This window comes from Lissotriton vulgaris, chromosome 3_1, assembly GCF_964263255.1.
Source record: "Lissotriton vulgaris chromosome 3_1, aLisVul1.2, whole genome shotgun sequence".
NCBI classification, from domain to species: domain Eukaryota; kingdom Metazoa; phylum Chordata; class Amphibia; order Caudata; family Salamandridae; genus Lissotriton; species Lissotriton vulgaris.
The window spans coordinates 671,860,515-671,881,571 of NC_141689.1; the positions used below are offsets into that span (position 1 = coordinate 671,860,515).

General features: G+C 42.5%; 1 protein-coding gene across 1 annotated transcript in view; it reads right to left on the reverse strand.

Moving 5' to 3' along the window:
• Positions 1–957: 957 nt before the first annotated feature.
• The window catches only part of LOC147726908 (uncharacterized), a 456,046-nt gene continuing 435,946 nt past the window's right edge, over positions 958–21,057 (reverse strand). Inside the window, exons 11-12 of the mRNA XM_086963536.1 lie at positions 20,400–20,538; positions 958–1,250 (exon numbers count right to left, since the gene is read on the reverse strand). Coding sequence (XP_086819662.1) covers positions 1,151–1,250; positions 20,400–20,538 — 239 coding nt within the window. The 3' untranslated portion in view covers positions 958–1,150. The remainder of the gene's footprint in view (positions 1,251–20,399; positions 20,539–21,057) is intronic.

Sequence of the window (21,057 nt, forward strand, 5' to 3'; positions counted from 1 at the left end):
ATCCGGATCGGAGACGAAACCCACACTAGATCCACTGCCACCTCGTTGTTAGGGTGTCTGTGAGTGACAATAAATTAGTGCGGCACCACCAGTTGGGTAGCTCCCAGGGCGAAGTAGTCAATGTTGAACATGCTCATCAGGATGAAAAATTGGGTGAATTGCACCATTTGTAGAAGCACTTTTATTGATCTCCGGCATAAGAAGTGACAGGAAGTAGTAGACTTTAACTAAATAAGTCGACCATTAACAGCATGAGCTGAATCAAATAAAAAATGATTGGCCAGTAAAATGTCTATTAATTTATAATATTTGTTTTAATATCATACTTTTAACTTAATGGTTTGTATTGCAATGGTTTTTATTAACTATGCAAAATAAATTACTTACTACTTACCTTGATTCAGTAAGACACATATGTTATGCCCAGTTCCTTATGCAGGAGAAAGTGCAGATTTGAAGGTGGTTGGCCGAGGAGGCACTGACAAAAGCAATTCCCCCAGACACTGGCAGTGTACATTAAAACTGGCAGACACTTATGCTGATAAACCTCTAAAAGGGACAAGATCGGTTTGCTGCCCCCTCTATTTGCAAAATCAAACAGGACCCCCACAGAGTGATTGAAATGTAGGCAATGATTGGCTATGCAAGGTGACATTTGTTAATAAATCTTTTAAAATGTATTACAATTCTCTTTGTTGTTCCCTGTGGAGTTCCACTGGTTTTCAACGTTTATGGCACTGCATGTAATGATTGCTCCTAGGTCTCTCTCCACGTCGACTAAAAAATATCCATACAACCAGTGGCGTGGTTTGTATGATGATTACACTTGACGTTTGAGATTTAAGAACTCCCGCTCCATCACTGTCAATAAAAAGTCATACAGCCAAGGGCGAATACCCTTTACATAGATCTGGCGAGGCAATGCAAAATATAAAAGACAATTGGCAAACACCAAATAAAAAAACACCTTTTATTTTTCTATTTGAGTTATGGTTTTTTGGGCTTGTTGTAGAATGTACTTTGTAAAGTTCTGTGATGTAGCTTCTATTAAATGCCTTCGCATAGATATGCCCTGCGTGAAACATGGCGTCTTAAATACATACAGCTGGTCCATCGCAACCAAAAAAATTACTAATAATTGTCTTTTCCTTCACATTCTGGTTTCTTCCAAGGGTCGGTTCATGAAGTCTTGAATTGCTTGGTGTAAAGGGAGCCATTTACTGATTGAAATTTTCAAAGCTGTTATCCATCTGTAAAACACACAAGAACCTTTAGTACAAATTTAACAGATTGGTCTATTCTAAAATGAAGCAGAAAAATGTGACTGAGAGAATCCATTACACGTCATTTATTATAAAAACATCTTTCCAAATCATAGGACAGTGGGATAGATGCACCAGGAGTATCATATATGAGTCCCTACGGGATGCAATTGCTACATCTACATCAGGTGTTACATGCAACCCTAGTACATTGCTTTGTAGCTCCTCTCATTTAACCAATTTTAATATAGATCTCTTAAAAGTAGGTGTACCTTCAAAGGGCGTGATTCACAAAGTGCCTCCACACTCGTGGCTGAGGCCCCGCGGTCGTGGGGGAGTATCCCTGGGCGGAATCTTTGCAATGAGAATTTTTATTGCATAGCTCCCACCCCGAGTGCGGAGACTGCCTCACGAGTACGGACCCCCACCACGAGTACAGAGGCCCTTCGTGAATCAGGCCCCAAATCTTGATCTTGATGTTTGTGCATGTAATTGCTCACTGTTTACTTTCATACTATGGCCTAGGGTTATGTTGTTAAGAAAAAGTACCATGGGCCATCATCATGTTCAACGGAGGCATGATGTTGCTTACTTTTAGGTTAAAGGCAAGTCATCAATGTCAAAATGCATGTGATGCCATGCCCTGTCTTTAGCCCTAGGATGTTGCTGAAATAGTACCACTGACTGGTAAACTACATACAGCATAAGAAGGTGCCCACCCCAACCATGGCTATGAGACTGGTATGGCTGGGTTTAACAGTACCAAATGTAATGACATTCTCCTTTGGTGTAACTTAAGGCATGGTGGAATAGATTGCATTTAACATTGAAATCTACTCAGCTCCTCAGAAGAGAATGCATGTCATGTGATTGGCCAAAACATTTTTTTTTAACATGAGTGTCCCAGGCCTTCATCAAGAAGCATAAGGAATTTTGTTTTGAAATGGACTTTCAGGGTACTCCAACTGCGATACAATTTACAAGCCCCCTGCACCACCGGTACGTTACTTTTTCTAAATAGACCCCTAAATGTTTACATACTGTCTAACTACTAATTATTGCATAGTAGTAATGGCCAAAGAATAAGCTCTGTATTGCTCGTGCACAGGCACTTTTTAATAAAGCTAATAAACGCTGCAAAAACAGTAGGTGGCTACCACCTGCAACACTGATGGATGTGTGAATAGAAGGTGAAGATGGAATTGTGCGAGAAGTCTTACGGCCTTTCAATTGGCCTGTTCCGCCCATTCATGAATTTACGCACAAGATGGCTTCACCAAGATCTGCATGGAGAACAGTCTTTTTCAAGCCAGTGAGAAATAAATGAAGGCGAGATTAAGAGTTAATTAACTGTGAATAGCACACTATTAGAGAGAAGAGGTTCACACAAATATCGATTATTGTGAGTGCACTAGTAACAGCTATAGAGTGTAGGAAAACAACAAAAAAAGCTATGTGAAGAATTTGGAAATGATATAACTAACAAAAAAACACAGTTTAAGTACCTAAAATAAGTTAAAAAAAACAACTATATAAAAGTAGCTTTTACAAACGGACCACACAGGGTGCAATATCTTGATTTTTAAAAGAGTGCAGGAATATGCAGTTATTATTTTATCTTGATGTCAATTTCTTTTTCTTTTTGGGGTTAGGGTTGGGCTGGAATTCTTTTCTTTACTGAGCATTTCTGATTGGGAGTCCTGGTGACGCCTCTCCTGCCATTTGTTTGTGAATGGCCTATATAACAACAATCTCATTTTATTTATTTTTTGGACTTCCAGCATAATTTCTTTTGCCTTCTAAACCTAAAGCAGTCGCTAGTTAGAAGGTGCCACAAGCGGAGTTGGGTACGAAAGAGTTAATTGGTTGTAGATTGTTTGTTGTAGTTCAACAAGATTATGAAGTGAGACCTTGAGTGCCATCTTTAAAACCTGGGAGCACATTTACAAGACCCTAGTGCCACTGGAGCATCACTTTTTTGATGCTCCGGTGGCAGTCTATGCTAGCCCATATTTACAAGGCAGCGCTAAGTCACTATGCGTTGCTTAACACAGACGTGTAGATATCGCCCTCTGCAAAGCAGTTTTCTGTGGAAAAAGGGTTTTCAATGGGTGTTGCTGTGGGTGTTCCCTGCAACACCCATGGCTTTTTGACACTGCTCCAGATTTATAAGATCTGTAAATCTGAAGCATCGCCAAAAACTAACGCCTTTCAAAACGAGGCGTTAAATGTGGAGCAAGGAGGAGAAATACTTTTATCTCTCCTCGTTTTTTGCTCTTTCTATGTATGCTGCAGAAGGAGCAAAACGCCATTAATGTTTGTTTTTGTGCAGGAATGTGTACCTTCCTGCAAAACCACGGTCATCCTTGCAATGCATGCACCCTTGCAGCATGGTGCAAGGGTGCCTGCGTTGCCGCTAGACAGATCTTTTAGCACAGATGCAGGGGTGAGCACAGGGATGCATCATATTCTTGTTAATACGATGCATCCCTGTGTTTTGAAAATGACGCAGCTTGGCACACAAAAATTGCTGTGCCATTTTCATTTAAATAAATATGCCCCCTTCAGTCGGATGGTCTTCTAAGGTCAGATGGTCTTACTTGGGTGTAGCAGTGAGATTCAAGGTTCTTGTGTGAAGGAGGAGGATCTGATAGTAGTGGCAGTAAAGACGCTTAGGCTAGGTAGTGTGAGAGATGCTGTAGAAAAACACAGAGGACCAAGGATTGAGGGGCATATTATCAAGCCTGGGCGATAAAATTATCGCCGTTTTATCGGCAGGAAACTGCCGATAAAGTGGCGATAATGGGTTTGATAACATACTCTATGGAATTCCAATCGAAGCTCATGTTAAATGTAAAGGACATCTAACATGTGCTACGATTGGAATTCCATAGAGCATATTATCAAGCCCATTATCGCCAAAGCGGCGATAATTTTATCGCCCAGGCTTGATAATATGCCTCTGAGTTCTTGGGGACACTAGTGGATAAAATGTGCTTATGGACTTGGATATGCAGAGGCAGGCTCTCCTCCAAGTTAGTGCCATATTGGAGTTTCCAAGGGAAGAACGGTTGTAGAGAAAAGCAGGCAGGGTGACCACTGTGTTGAAGCCTGTGGAGAGCTGTTGGAGTATGAGGAAGGAGAGGCAGCTGCTGTTATGTGTCGTAATGTATGAAAGAATTTTACAGTTAACATGCTTCGCCATTTGCAAGACTAAAAAATGACCGCTGGATACTGCATGGACACCAAGGGCCGGATTTACTAACCTTTTGTGCTGGGTTTGTGTTACAAAAGTGATGCAAACCAAAAGGAAAATGTTTTTTGTTGGAATAACTTTCCAGTACAAAACTTGTTTTTCTCTAGAAAGTTGCCTAAAAGTAACGTAAAGCTCTGCTTTTCGTTACTCTGCTCCACAGGGGCATTGCATAGGTGGAACATGGGCGTTCATGTGCTGCTACCCATGCTTTTTGATGCAAAACCCTATCTACTAAAATGATGCCAATTTAAAGCAGGCATTACAAAGACAAATACTTTTATTTCTCCTTCTATTCGGACTTTACATGTGTTCTGCTCTGTACAGCACATAGACAAAGTGAGAAAACTTTTAAAGATCGTCCAAACATTGTATTTTGTACTGGAAGGGTAACTGTTCAGTACAAAACCTATGCTACACTAACACAGACACCCTTTCACTAGGGTACAAAGGTGAAAGCATGGCGCACAGCAGCCTGAATGGGCGCCAGCGCTGGGGAGAGGGGAGGAGAATGCCATACCTCTGTAGATATGGCACTGTCCTGCTCTCTCCTCGTCACGTAGTGCAGCTCAGCAACTTTTGGTGCTGCACTGCGTTGCCTGGTATCTTTGTACATCTGGCCCCATTTAAAGAAATATAGCGAAAAAGAATAACAAACGACTTTTGGATTCATAGGTACTACTGGATTTTTTGCATCCTTGACTTGCATATATGTTATGCAGAAAAAAGTCAGTTCATGAAGCAATGCTGATCCTATTCTCAAAGCTATATGTGTATGTCAGCCTGATTTACATGGGAAAATAACTATATGTACAAATGTAAATCAAATTTTCTAATTCAGAAATGCTGGGTCAGTACTAGTAGAAGGATTTACTTGTAAAAATATTAACATGAGTAAATCTTCGAGCAGGGTTAGAAAGCAGACAAGAATACTGCTGTAGTGAAGGGTAGAAAGTATCTTAGATCTGTGGTTACAGCCACAACCTCATAGCTCCTGTAGGCGGTGCACCCACCCTCCAGGTGTACCTAACCACATACACCTCATTTTTCCATGCATCATCACCTCCGGCATATAAAATTTAATATTCCACAGTATTCCCGTGCATACACAAATAAGCCTTACTCACAAAGGGTGCGACACTAGTCTTTTTACCCCCAGACATGCTGGGGCCAGAGCAGGAAAGGCAGAAAATTCCAAACACCTCTAGAATGGAAACCCCCAGAACCTTCTCCTACTTTAATGCTGGCACCAAGTATACATTTTAAACCCTCAAACCCAACTCTTCAGTACTCTTCGGTACACCTCTGGACCCGTTGGACTTTTGTGCTGCTCTGCTACAAGGACTGCTACTGTGCTGCTCTACTGCCCTGCTGAGTGAAAAGGACTGGACATGAATCTTGAACCCTAGACCACCAGAGAGACTCCAAGTGCTAGTTGGCTGGCCTCCTAATCAGAGTCTAAGGGGCAGAAACATTTCCAAACTAATTGAACCTAGCACCGGGACTCTAGTCTGCTATGTGTATTGAACCCCAAGTGGTGCCATTCCAGTCCTGGACTCTTGGAAGTAGGCCTGAAGGTGCTCTGCCAGCACAGCTTTGTTTTTTCATGCAGAACAGATGCAGCACAGCGCATCTCCTTGTAGCTACACATCAGAACCGCCATTGCAAAACGCTTCCACAACTCAAGACCTCGCATTGCAGTGCCTCAGAACCGATGCTGGTAGCCATGATACAGGACTTCACATTGTAAGCCTTCGTCGACGGCATCCTTGACGATGATGCATGCCCTCGCATCTCAAGCCCCGTTGACGGCTTCATCTGAACCGCCTCTGCAGGACGCATCTTTGATGCAGGACTGCGCATCACAGCCTGCAGTTCTTCAGAACCAGTGCTGCACAACACATCATTGACGCAGAATCTTGCAACGGTCCACAAACAGGATTTAAGGTTCTTTGTTCAGTGGGCCTAAGTTGATCCCGTAATCCGGCCCACGCTCCATCGTGTGACCAAATAACCACAGTAGGTGCTTTGTGCTTTTATGCACTATTTTCACTTAAATCTTTAAAATTGCACATCTCCTGTTCTACTGATTGTGTTTTTGTCATTTTGGTCTCAAAACATTTATTAAAATGTCCTCTATTTTTGTAAATTGATGTGGCATTTTTTGTTGTTGTGCTTTTACTTCATTACTGTTTGAAGTGCTGCATAAATACTTTACACATTGCCTCGAAGTTGAGCCTGACTGCTTTGTGTCATGCTACCAGGGAGTTAAGCAAAGGTTAATTCGGGGTTTTTTGTTACTTAACCCTGAAAGGAATTGTGGTTGTGCTTTATTATGGTTTCACCATCCTCAACAAGTAACCCAATTCCTATAATACTACTAAATTCAATTTATGACTAGGCCACTATGTATTCATCACTTATTAACCAACTGTAAAGCGACCGTTGTATGAAATCAAACATTAACAAAGCCCAGAGATCTGGCTTTGATGATGGAAGTGGAAATTATTCCTTTGGTTGGGGGAGCAGGTGGTTGAATAAACAGATATCTCAACAAAAGGAGAGAAAGGGTTTTTAGGGCACTCTTAGTCCCCAAGCAATATGCAGGTAATCAAAAGAAGAGTGACCATATAGGTAAGGTGTATAAAGGAGGTGGGTGTCGCACGTGAAGTCTGAGGCCAGTTGTTAGTGATCCGATGGTAGGACCAAATTTCAAGAAAAAATGCACTGTTTTTTCAGGAAACCCTCACTCACCCTAGTGGTGACATGCTTCATCATCGGTCCACCGGGAGAGATCGAGTACCTCCCCGGTGTGCTGCGACGCCAGGAGACTGCGGAGCAGGTTTTTTTGTGAAGATGAAGTGTGAAAAAATATAAAGTTTAAAAATGTCAGAGGTTGTACCAAAAAAACTTTATTCACTGGTCAACCTGACATATTAAAAATAAGATATGTGAAGGGAAACTAGCCAATTACTTTATACTGGTGTTTACCCTGTAAAGAAGGTCAACATGTTTCTGCCCGTTTTTATGTGTTATTTTACTGGGCTTTCATCAGGACCGGTAAGCGAGTGTGCCAATGACAGGAGGGGCGCGCTAAGGCCCGCCCTGCCAATGGTCGTGAAAGTTAAAAATAGCACTATGTGTAAAATCGGTGCAAAAAGAAAGAGAAACAAACTCATAAGTAGTGGGGTTTTACCTCTTTTGCGAGGAACCTAGGAGTTTGTAAAGAAATAGATCCACGCCCCATAGAACACAGGAGGGGGGTGGGAGCGACAATGGCACACCGCCCGCAACGCTCAGCACCCGCTCGGCACCTAGCTTCACCCTCGCTGGATCTCGTGGATTACTGCCTGTGCAGAATGAGGAGATGGAATCCAAGGACATCTCGAATATGTGGATCAAAGAAGAGAGTTATGAGTGTGGCTAACAAAGAGTATAGTTTATAGGTGGACACTAATGAGACCTTTTGATGTGGGATTCTAGAAGGTTATTTCTATGGGTATAACTAGGCAACAATCTTTAGGTTTGCTCAGATTCCTTGCAGGCTGGGAGAGGTACAGAACTCTATGTGCTACTCTTATTGTGTGGCTTTATGCTATGCTGTATTCCTTCCTTGAAGAACTTCTACAGATGTTCTGCTATGCTGACACCTTTCTACTTTATTGGATCTAATTAGGATTCTAATTAGGGCTTTCTCCTCTAGCATTAATTAGTGTAGATTATTTAGAATTAATATATCCTTATTCATCATAGGCAGGAGGATCGAAACGTTGAATCTAATCAATCAGTTTTTCTTATTTTTTGTACTGTAGCTACAGAATTCCTCATTTGCTTTATGTTATTCAGGAAAAACTTTGTGCACCGATTTGGTTTTCGGGTGGTAATTTTGTATTTTTATACTATGTTTCTGAGATTTATTTAGATTACTTTGGCTTTGAACTACACCATCAAATAGAGGTCATGCAAAAGGGGGAATTGTCTGTTTTTTATCTAACTCTTTACAATGGCAATTCTCTCATTATATCGATATTAGTAAACTTTTTCAAGTAATAACCATCAATAACCTAGCTTTAGAAGGTATTCGAAAGTCACTTGTAATCATAAATGCGTATATACCGCCAGAACATAATTTTAATTCTGTTTTAAAGCGAATGGTTCTCGTACATAAAGCAGTTGTTAGAGGGGGCTGCGCCTCCATACATCCTTCTTATGGGTGACCTGAACAGTAAAGTGTCTAACCTAAGTTTAGAGTTATTTAGAAATAAGTCAAAGGAAGAAGCGTATAATATACCTCAATCTGTATTTCCTAATAAAATAAAAACTAACAAAAGAGGAAAGATCTTATTAGAGGAAATAAGTTTGGTAGAGGGGCTTATAGTAAACGGCAGAATGCCCTCTGATGTCCCAGCTAAGTTTACTCATGGGTCATATAGAGGTGAATCTATTTTAGATTATGTTATCACAGACTATGAGATGTACTCGTTCATTCAGGATATTGTGATCTCCAACTCCACTTTGAGTGATCATAAAATGATTAATATAACAATTTCCCTACGACCCCCTGTGACTGAGTCCTGGTCTTTGAGTAATACAGGAATCTCTATTAAGCATAAGGGAGGGAGATGTTTCTGGGATTCTAGCTCTGTAAGGAATGTTCAAAGTATTCTTGCCCAAACCATATTGGAATTAGATGAATGGCAAGGGGCAGAACTCCTTAAGTTTGAAATACTATTGCAGAAACTAAGAAGGATGGCTAAGAAAAATAGAAATCCTAAGAATCTCCCACGCCCTCCTCCTACATTACTAGCCTTAAATAAGGAAGTAAATAAACTTGTTAGGCAACAGTATCTTAATAGATCCAGAGAAAATGAACGTAATTTAGCCTTACTCAAAAGAAGAAGACATAGATTAAAAAATAAATTAAAGAAAGAAAAAGAAGACACTCTATGGATACGGTTAAGAGAGGCATCGGTCAATAATAATTCTAGAGACTTCTGGTCTGTAATAGGAAAAGGATGTGGAGTGAGAACTCTTCCCACTCCGGTTTCTATTGCAGAGGAAGTATGGACGACATTTATTTCAAACCTTTATGCTTCCAATGGAGTGGAGGATAAAAATTTGGAGCTAATCCGGAATGAAGACAGTAATATAGACCTTCCTACTGAGGAATCCATAGCAGCTGTGATAAAAAGTATGCGCTCTTCCGGAGCCATGGGCCCGGATGAATTGCCCATGACTATAATAAAGCAGGATGTCACTTCATGGAGTAAGATATTACTCCCACTGTTTCATACATGTTTTATTACTAAATTAGTCCCCAATTCTTGGAGGGGTAGTATTCTGATCCCCATATTTAAAAAGGGAGAACGGGATAACCCTAAGAATTATCGCTTAATAGCGCTTTTAGATTCAATAGGGAAAATTTTCGCAAAATGTGTTTTACTATTAATTATGAAATGGATAGAAGCAAATGATATCTTACCTATGCAGCAAACTGGGTTTCGTAAAGAGCATGGAACTCTTGATAATTTGACTGCCTTACAGGTGCTTGTAGACAAATATGTTTGTGTTCGATGAGGTGGAATATATGTGGCATTCATTGATTTTTCAACCGCGTTTGACAAGGTAGATCGGTCAACGCTATGGAAAAAACTTGCCACAATGGGTATGCCAGTATATTTACTAGAATTGGTAAAATCTCTTCACTCCAACACATGGTGCAAGATGTTACTAGGTGGGGAAAGGGGACTTTCTCAATCGATCCCTTCCCCGAATGGATTAAAACAAGGGTGTATATTGGCCCCTATATTGTTCTCCCTATATACAGCAGACCTACCCTCCCATATAGCATCCAGTGGAGGATTAGCCCCAAAAATTGGTGGATTACCGATATCTGTTTTAATGTATGCAGACGACATACTTGTGCTAGATTTAACCCCGAAGGGCCTGTCAAATCGCCTGCATGCACTAACACTCTTTTCAGAAGCACATTATATGAAGATTAACGCTACTAAAAGCAAGATTATGTGCATCTTCGGTAAGAAAAAATGCAGGTCTGAAAACTATAACTGGATATTAGGAGGACAGAAACTAGAGGTCGTTAAAACCTACACCTTTTTAGGAAAAATAATTACAGCAAACATAAGTGAGACTGCCCATATAGAGCACAATTCTCGTAAAGCATTATCACATGGGATGGGATTGTGTTCTTTATATAATGCCACAGGGAAGAGACATTTCACATTATTCCTTGATGTATTTAAAGCAAAGATACCCGCTACTCTCCTGTATGGGATTGAACTAGTGGATTTAAAACACTGGGGATTTGTGAAAAAAATTGAAGGAAAGATCTTAAGGAAAATATCTTCTCTTAATACGGCCTGCTCTGACATTTCATGCAGGCTGGAATTCGGACTGAGAAGTGGTTGGGTGCAGGGGTTGATTGCCCTTGTAAGATGGGTAGCCTGTCTGGTTAGAGGTAAAATTGGTTCCCTTAGAGAAGCGATTAAAAGAGAGCTTTTGGGGGACCTCAACGAGTTCTCTCTATTAGTAAAAAACTTTAGAAAGGCTGTAAGTATGCTAGAGTTGGATGCAAACATCTTGTTTTTATTAGACCCTGTTGAACTCAAGATGAAATTAAAAAATGCATCCTGGGAACTATGTTACAAACTGGATAGGCTAGCCCAATCAAGAAAAAAAGAAAGACAATCTCTGTTAAATACATACTTATTTAAACAGCCCCAACAATATCTTATTTGGAATATTCCTCATAGAGTCCGAAGGCTATGGTTCTTATTAAGACAAGATCTGCTTCCTTTAAATTCTCTTCTCGCTAAATGGTATGGTGTGTCTCCTGTATGTAATTTTTGTCATAATGCTGTACAGAATCGTAACCATGTTTTGTTTGTATGTAATGTATTGCGCCCTTTTCGCCTTAAATGGTTAAAACCAATTTGTCTGCAACTAGGAATTTTAAATGTAAATACTTTTCTCCATGCACTTTATTGCCCGCCTAATGAAATGTTTTGCTACAGAATTTTTAATTTTTAGGTCGAGCAGACCTACCCTCAATGCGTGAGCATTGAAGGGTGTCTGCTTCAGACCTATTGTGGCCCGTTAGTGAGAATGCTGGGGAATGAGGACACCAATCTGTTACGAGCTCGCATTTTTCCCCGCGGGAGCGCGCGTCTGACCCGCGCTTGCGCAGATCAACTCACAGCCCCTGCTCGCACACAGCCAGCCCCCACCCCTCTGCATGCACGCATACACAGGCGCGCGTGCGCGCACACACACACACACACACACACACACAGGCGCGCGCATGCACACGCAGGCATACGACACACATACAGGCTCAATCACACACAGTCACGCACGCGCGCACACACACACTTCCCCCCTCCCCTCCCCGGCATACACACAGGCACGCACGCACTTCACTTCAGCCCTGGGCCCCACTCACCGACTGCGCTCTTCCGGCGGGCTCCTCACGGCGCGGCGCGGCTCGTCTCCTCTTCTTAATCGGGCTCGCGGACCTCGGGAGGCGGGACTTCCGGTCGGCCGCGACCTGATTCGCCGGCCGGCCAAGAGCTTCCGGGTCGCCGCGGGCAGCGCGGCGGCACTCCGATGCGCAGTCCCTTTTCCCTCAGCTGTCTGCTTAGCCTATTGTTACCAATGTTTTAAAATATATACAGAGTGGGCAGCGGCGTAGCGTGGGTTGCCATTCTGGTCCGATTATTGTGCATTATAATTTATAAATATTTCAATTTTTTAAGTAGACCTTTTAAAGTGCTAAATTTGATTATGCAGCAAGGAAAACAGAAAAACTGATTTTAAGTAACTAGTTTTAAGCCAGAAACATCTCCAAATGTTCTTTGAACGTCCGGGGGTCTCGGTGGAAGTGGAAAGGTGTTCTCCCACTATGACTGTACAACTTGGATGTGCCTAACACCAGGCTACTCAATGTGGCCACTTATCCAGTATGAAACTAAGCTTAATGTTTGTCCTATCAAGCCTCTTCCGGGTTTTATGCTCAGACAGAATAGGACATCTATTTTTATGTTAAAATGGTCTGTTGACACATCCAGACAAGCGGGCGGTGTGGTTGAAAATTGACGCACTGTCATATGGTGGAAGCTCACAAACCACAAGGCTTGATTTTTCTCTTCCTTTTTTTATACACTTTTCTAATTTTATAATGCTTTTTCGGAGGCCTGAAGTAACCTGTACAGTATTTTGTAGAGCACTGGTTTTGTACAAAATTGTAGCATTTTCTTTGCTGAAACTATAGATATTCAAGTAGAGGTTTTGGAAGTGTAGCACACACATTTCTGCAAAAAGGGAAGGAAGTTCCTCACCAGTCGTTTGTTCGCCTAACTTCCTCTTCAGTTTGTCTGGTTGTGCTACTTGGTTTTGTAAACTTGTTTTAAATCTGTCTAAAACAAGAAACCAATTTGTTTGGGGAAAATAGGGCATGATGGATGACGGCTAAAATGTACATTTTAGATTTTTATCCTACCGTAACTACTATTTAGAAACCGATTTGAAATGGTGGAGTCGTTCAATTCGGTGAATTAGCATGAGTGTACTCTTACACCGAAAGTACATAACCCTAAGTAGAAGACATTAAACTCCAACTGCGTATAAAACGTGAATGAGAATTGTTTTTTAAACTGTAAAATAAAGTGGGTAATATTAAATAATCTGCCAGAGGGTGGGGGAAAGCAAGCTTTTATGTTGGTTTTAAACCTAAAGTGCTACTTAGCAGTTTTCCTATTGCAGAGGTTGTATATGATTGCATTGAAACAGGATTTCATGGAATACTTTTACTGAGAAACCATTTTGCCTAAAGTGTTTAATAGAAATTTGCATGATGAATGAGATTTACCATTTAACAGAAAAAAATTCATAAAATGCCTTTTTTCAGTATTGACTTTTGCATACTTATTAACTTTGAAAAACAGTTCTTTATTCTCTCATAGACCCTTTATCCACACACCTCCTGTCTTTCTATATCCGTCATCCGTTTGGTTTAGACACACATCTTCACCCACCCTCACTCACCCTCTCACCCTCACTCACCCTCTCACCCTCACACCCCCTCTCACCCTCACACCCCCTCACCCATCCTCACCCTCACCCTTGCACAGCCTCACACACCCTCACACCCTTACACCCCCTCACCCACCCTCACGTAAATACAGATAGGTGTCACATTTGCGTAAGTTATAACTAGTGGCATTGTAAATGACAACGCGTTTAATTTCGCTATTTTCACACAACATAAATAAAAAAAATGTCATTTACAATACCAATAGCTCAAACTTTCCTAATGCGAGACTTATTGCATTGCAAATGCTTGTTTTAAAAGTTTTTTAGATATTTATTAATAATACACGGGGAATTGCTGGGGACTGCTCGACTAATGATTGTATGTGTCGCCTCGCTTAAGCTCGACTGCATGGTTTTATTTTTCTTTGTGATGTATACTGTGTGTTTTACTTTATGTGGCCCTCATTGAGAGCCAAAAACATAATAAACTTTTGACCTTTGTAATAAATCTATACTTATTAACTGTTAGCTTCACTGCGCGACCAGATGGGTTACACAGTAATTGTAAATTGGAAAAATGATCCTAACTGATTTTGTTTATCAGGACCCCAAGAAAGGTCTATTGCAGGGGGTAAGAAAGGGGCCAGACTCAAATGCGTTATCAGAAGAATTCGTGGTTGCATGGCTAGTTGAATGTATGAATGGATGTATGATGATGGCAGGATACGTGCATGAGTGAGAACATGAATTGATGAATAGCTGAGTGTTAAAATGAACATGTAGAAAAAAATATGAATAAGAACAGAAAGCTAGAGTCACAAAAGTGTAGAATTGTTAAATCCACACAAGTGCCAGCATGAACCCTGGCAGTATGTTTGTTCCTTGAGCATTTGATGAGTTGCAGCTATGGAAGTTGTTTCAGGCAGGCACAAACCAAATAGAAATGCGCCTGCTCCTTACAGTGTTTCCTCTCAAGCCGCAGTAACAGATTTTGCCTCAACATGGGTTTCCTTGCAACTCAGGCATTTTCTGAGTACTTCTCTAGTATGCCATACTCCAATGAAATGACTATGGGAGTAGCAAGGACTTGAGAACCAACTACTGGACATCCTGAGCATGGCATTGATCTTGGCTGCTGTGCAGCTGGTGCTTTTGTGAACCTGCCTCCCTGGCAGTTGCCAACAAATACTGCGAGATAGACTTGTATTTAACCTCCTCTGTGCCAGAGTCTAGTTCTTCATGAGGCTTTGCCTGTCTGCCTACTCACTTCACCACAAGCAGCTGAGGGGAGACAGTGTGCAAATACTCACCAAACCCAACATGGAGCACTGCCTCCCACTCAGCTTAGCAAAGCCTTTGCAGCAGTTGGGTGATCCCTCTTGGTGTAGCAGCAGGGACTATTCCTTCAGAAATGGGTGCAACATGTTTGTCATGCAAGGTTATTCTTTCCAATTACATCTCCTCCATTTCTCGTTTTGAAGGCTTATGTGGATCCATCTGGCTGCTGCACCAATAATATGGCGGTATATCAGTATTATGTTATTTACACTTGATAAAGCGCTGCACTTCATACCCGAAGTTATATCTCGGTGCTCGGACAACACAGAAACACATACCGAGCCTAGAACACCCAAGTCTTCAAAAGTTTTTTGAACTTGTCAAAGTCAAAGCAGCAGCAGAGATGAAGCCAAAGTTAATTCCAAGCTGTGGCGGCAGTGAAAGAAAAAATTCTGCCACCATATTTGGAAGTGCAGATACGGGGGACGGTCAGGAGTGTCTTACCACTATATCTGAAAGTTCTAGCTTGACAATAGTAATGCAAATTGTCATTTAGGTACATGGGAGCTATGCCCATCAAGGACTTGTGGGTATGGCAGCATATCTTGGCGAAATGACATGCCTGGCATGCAGTGGCATACAATAGCAATGGCAAAATGGCATGCCTCATGAATGGATAGTTACGTTCAACCAATGATTGATAAATATGTGCTGGTTTGAATGATAAAATTATGAATGACAAAGAGAGTTGATCTTCTTCTAATCTCGCTCTGTACAGGCCACATTAGAACTGTGTTAGAAATGGCTTTTCTGGTTGGCTAGGGTGTGCACCTAAGCCAGGCATAACCCATCACTCTAGTCAGGGTAAGGGAGTTACACACCCAAAAAAAACCCTGCTCACCCCCCTGGTAGCTTGGCCAGAGCAGCCAGGCTTTTCTCAGAGGCAAGTTGTAAAGCATTTGCGCAACACACTCACACACCAGTGACAAAATAAATACACCATAAATGAGACTCCACACAAGATTATATAACAAAATATAATGTAGATTGTACTTGTAACATAGACCAAAACGGCATGAATCAGAAATCACTTTGCCAACTAGGCAACTGTCAAACATCACAATGAGTGCAATAAAAGAGAGGTTTTTATGTTGTACGTCTCCTAACAACACCATTACTGTACGTATTATGCAGATCCTAAATTATTATTCAGTATCCTGACAAGGGCAGAATCCAAATGACATACATAATAATAGCAGGGCATGAAATGCACCCGGTAATGGCTAAAACACAAATTCTTAAACACTGTTTACCTTACGCTAACCTGTGGTCGTACTTGTTATCCTGTCAGTGCAAGCATCTAAATTGACATACACCATAGCATCAGGGCATGAAAGGCAGCAGTTATGAAAAAGTACACAAATCACCAATACAATTATAGGGTGCCAAGACACTTGGCTCCCATTAGGCACTATATAGTAATTTATCACTAAACACAGGTTACAAGAACATTGACAGACCGACTACGGTGATTAAAGTAATCCCACGATCTTTGCAGGTAGCAAGCTCCTGGCCACGAGAGACATCCATCTAGGACTCCTCCTGTTATGCCACCTACAAGGAGCAAGTGCCTCCAACTAGCAAGCGCCCCTCCAGGTACTTCCCAGAGGGAGAGGGGGTGCACCCACCCGGCAGGGCACTGCAAGGAGTCCTCACTGGGTCCCTCACACCACACAGAGTAAGGCGGCTGTCCATGAATGTGCGGTGCAGCTGCCAAAATCAACCCAGCTTTTTAAAAGCCCCCAGCCGCACCGAAATCGCAGTGGGTCCGGGAACTCTCCTGGGGCCTCATGGTCCACTGCTGCGGAATGCTGACACAGAATTGGGCGCTCGCAGCGGGAAGACCTTACTGAATCCCTTGACATTCGAGACCTGCGGAGATGCAGTTGCCTGCCAGTGTGGGACGCAGCCATTGTTGCTGCTCTCTACACTCTCTCCGTGCTCAGCCACGCTACCTTCTTGAGGCCAGATGCGTTAGGAATGCAAATTAAAGGGTGCAACAGTGCCGGCGACAAAAAGTAAATCAGTCGGTGGTGCATTCTCTCTGGACGGGGTGTGAATACGGAGATACCTGTAGGCGGCCCTTGTACACAGGGCTCGTGTCTGGAGATTCTGTTCTTCCTCCGCCCACATTTAACTCAGCCTGGGATCCTGGGCCATCATGGCATGGCCCGTGCCAGCACACTTCGCCTGGTCCTCGTAGGGGCCAAAGTTAAAGATTCACTATGCGCTGCCTTAAACAGGGAGGATTTGTTCACCACACGCTATTACTCGAGACAGGGGGCATAAGCAGTGCTCACCATGCTCTGGGCTTCTTTAGGTAAATGGAAGGGTCCAAACATAGAGTTCCACTGCCCGGTTATGGGAAGGCAGAGTCTTTACTTGGCCTGAGACTCTGATGAGCAGGAGGCAGGCCTACTTGCCCTTGGAGAACTACTGGGGGCACAAAGACAAGGAGACAGGTAGGCAGCAGGCCAGCACACTAGGGGGCATATTTACAAGGGCATTGCACCACCGGAATGCGCTTTTCATAATGTTGCTGTGGCACAAGTCCCTGCTTCACATTATCAAAATGGCGCTAAGCCACATTTTGTGGCTTAAAGCCGCTCTGTAAATATGGTTTCCTTTCACGCAGATAGCTGCGTGAAAGGGGTGTGCAATGGGTGTTCCACCACAACACTCATTGCTTTTTACGCTACCCCAGATTAACAAGGATGTATAAGTCTGAGGCAGTGCCAAAAACTAACGCCATACAAAAGCAGGCTTAAGAATGGCAATATGAGGAAAAAATTCTTTATTCCTCTCGTTTTGCACTTTCTGTGTGTTCTGCATTCTGCATCACACATAGAAAGAACAAAATGCCATGAATGATTGTTTATGTGAAGGTAGGTGTCCCTTCCTCCCCATAAACAATAATTTAATAATGACAATTTGCTACTTCTTTGTGTGCTGTGTTTTGAAGCACACATAAAAGTAATAAATCGCCATTATTGATTATTTATGTGCAGGACGAGACACCTTACTGCACTAGACAATCATTCCCTGCAACACAGACACCCTTGTACTACAGTGCAAGGGTGCCTGCGTTGGTGCTACACATCTAAGTTTAGTGCCAGTGCTAGTTAAAACACAGGGATGCACCGTATTGATGTAAATATGGTGCATCTCAGCGTTTCGGAAATGTTGGAGCAAGGCGCTGCCAAATTTGGCGCAGCTCTGCAGTCCAACATTTCCTTGTACAAATGCCCCTAGTTTCCTTGGGCAGAGTGGCAGTTTCCCCAGCGAGTAGCATGTCTACACAACAAAGCAAGTAGTTCCAATGGTGGTTCCTCCGGGCAGCACAACAGTTCCTCCTGGCAAAGTGCAGAATGTAGAGCCAGCAGTGTCTGGTTACAAGTCCCATGCAGTATCTAAAATGATGGGGTCACAGCCCCTGTACTTATACTCAAAATATCTTTGATGTGGAGGTAACTTCAAAAGTACCTTAGAAGTGCACAACATACCCTTTCAACCCAGCTCTGGCACTAGGCCTACAGTAGCGGGTTAACGTGTCCTTTGTGCGAGGTCAGGACACAGTCTATACAAATGTAAGTGTGCCCCTCCTCCCACTCTCCCAGCCCAGAAATACCATTCAGTATGCAGATGTAATCCTGTTACACCCAACCCTCGGTGTGTGATGGCTGTATGCACAAAGCGTAGCTATCACTATTTATTTTATTTATTTATTTATTTATTTAAATTATAGAGCGCGACAGCTACCCAAGAAGGGTTTCCCGATCTAGCTGAAACAAGAGCCTCAAGACACAGAAAGCCAAGGGTTACTGATTAAACAGCCAGGTTTTAATGGCTTTACAGAAACGACCGTAGCAATTTTCAGAGCGGATATCAATGGGAAGGGAGTTCCAGAGCCTAGGACCCAGGAATGAAAAGGACCTGCCGCCTATTCTTGAGAATCGGTACTTTGGCACACAGAAAAGAGCTTGAGAGGAGGAACGAAGTGAACGTGTAGGAGAATACATTTTTACCAGAGTTTGCAAATATCTGGGAGCTTTCCCTGTTTTGATTTTGTGCATAAGACTCAGGGCTTTAAACTTCACACGGTTCTCCACTCTGAGCCAGTGAAGATCCCTGAGGCGTCCTGAGATATGTTTGTCTCTTTTACAGCCGCAAAGTAGACGTGCCGCGGCATTCTGGACCATTTGGAGTCGCTGAGTAACTGCCTTTGTGGCCCCCAGGTAAAGTACGTTACCATAATACAGCCGGGAAGTCACCAAGGCATTGACCACAGACCTCTGGGTGTCCCCAGGCAAAATCCAAAGAATCTTTTTCAGCCAGGGCAGAATAGTAAAGTATGTGGCTGCCACTTTCTTCACTTGGGCTTGCATAGTTAGCCCATTATCTTTGGTCACTCCCAGGTTGCGAACATGCTCAGATGTAGATGGAATGGGGCCAATGCTTAGAACTCCACAGAGCTTGCTTTTTCCCAAGGATCAAGACCTCTGTCTTCCCTCCATTCAGCTTGAGCAGGTTATGGTTCATCCAGATGGCTATTTCCCTAAGACCCGGCTGAAGGAGGGAGGTGGAGGCTTGATCAGATTGTGATAGGGAGAAAACGATCCCTCTGCCCTGGAAGTGGATTGGAGTCAGGCTGTAAAGCACAATGAGTCCTAAGCATAGAGAAATCCCCACTTTCTAAAAGAGGGCTTTCTACAATAGTAATGAAAAATACACCTACACTAATAAGCATGATTTATCACCACTATTCCAAACATATCAAACATGGCAACGCTACTCCTTTCAAATCAGAAACTACCACTTAAAGACTTTTAAGGGAATTCCCAATGCTAGCCTATGAGAGGAGTAGGCCTCACAGCATTGAGAAACTAACTAGGCTATTTGTTACTACCAGCATGCCACACAATAAAGGCACATGCCCTACCTTTTATGTACACAGCACCCTGCCCATAGGACTACATAGGACCTTAGGGGTGAACTATATGTAGTAAAAGGGGAGCTCCAGGCTTGGCAAGTAACATTAAATGCAAAGTCACTGTGGGAGTAAACTGCACACGCAGGCTCTGCAGTGGTAGGCTTGAGTCAAGTTTGAAAAGCTAGTTCTGTAGGTGGTGCAAGCAGTGCTCCAGGCCCACCAATAGCATTACATTTACAGGCCCTGTACACATGCACTTCAGCACTGATTAGCAGTGATAAAGTGCTCAGAGTCCTAAAGCCAGCAAAAAGAGGGTCAGAAAAATTGAAGAGGAAGGCAAAAAGGGCCAGGTCCAACAAATTGCAACTAACTAACGCTCTCTAGCCAGACCAAAAAACACACTCTGTACTTAGATCTACATTTCCATACTATCTACTCTTCTTGCAGCCAACAATCAGCCTTCAATGGAGTGAATAAATAAAGGAATGGAGCATACAAGCATTTTTTGATTGCTGTAATAGTGCAAGTTCTGAAAAGTTCAGTATATGTGAAAGACTAATCATACCGCTTGTTTTCAGTCACGTTCTCCGCACTGAGGTAAAAGGTTTTGAATTCTTCGGATGGTGGTTTGACCTCAATCACACAGCGTCCTTTGGAGCCGATGCACTGCTCGCTCACGGTGTACCCCTGCAGGTACAGGCCACCTAGGAAGTGAAACAGAAACGGCATGAGATGGGAGATGTTTGTGTAAGAGCAAAGTACAAAACTACATTCATGCATCTTTTCAGCTTGGTAAAAGACATTTTCTCTGTATTAATAAAACAACCAGTGTTGTACACAAATCTTAAGATATGGGGCCATATTATCAGGAAAGGCGTTAAAATTATCTCCGCTTTAGTGGCAGGAAACTGTTGCTAAAGCAGCGATAATGGGCTTGATAGCATGCCCTTGGGAATTCCCATAGAAGCCCAGGTTCACAGTTTCCTGTCGCTAAAGCGGCAATCATTTTAACGCCGTTCTTGATAATATGCCACTTCCACTTTTAAAGTGAGGAAAGGGTAACATATTTTATTGGCTAGAGTCAAACTGTACGAAATATATATATATTTTATTCTCATGGTCCATGCGGTATACACTAATCAAACTTAGAGGTTTGGCATCTGGAAACGAAGTAAGGGGCATATTATCAAGCCTCAGCGATAATTATCGCTGAGCGCTCTTTT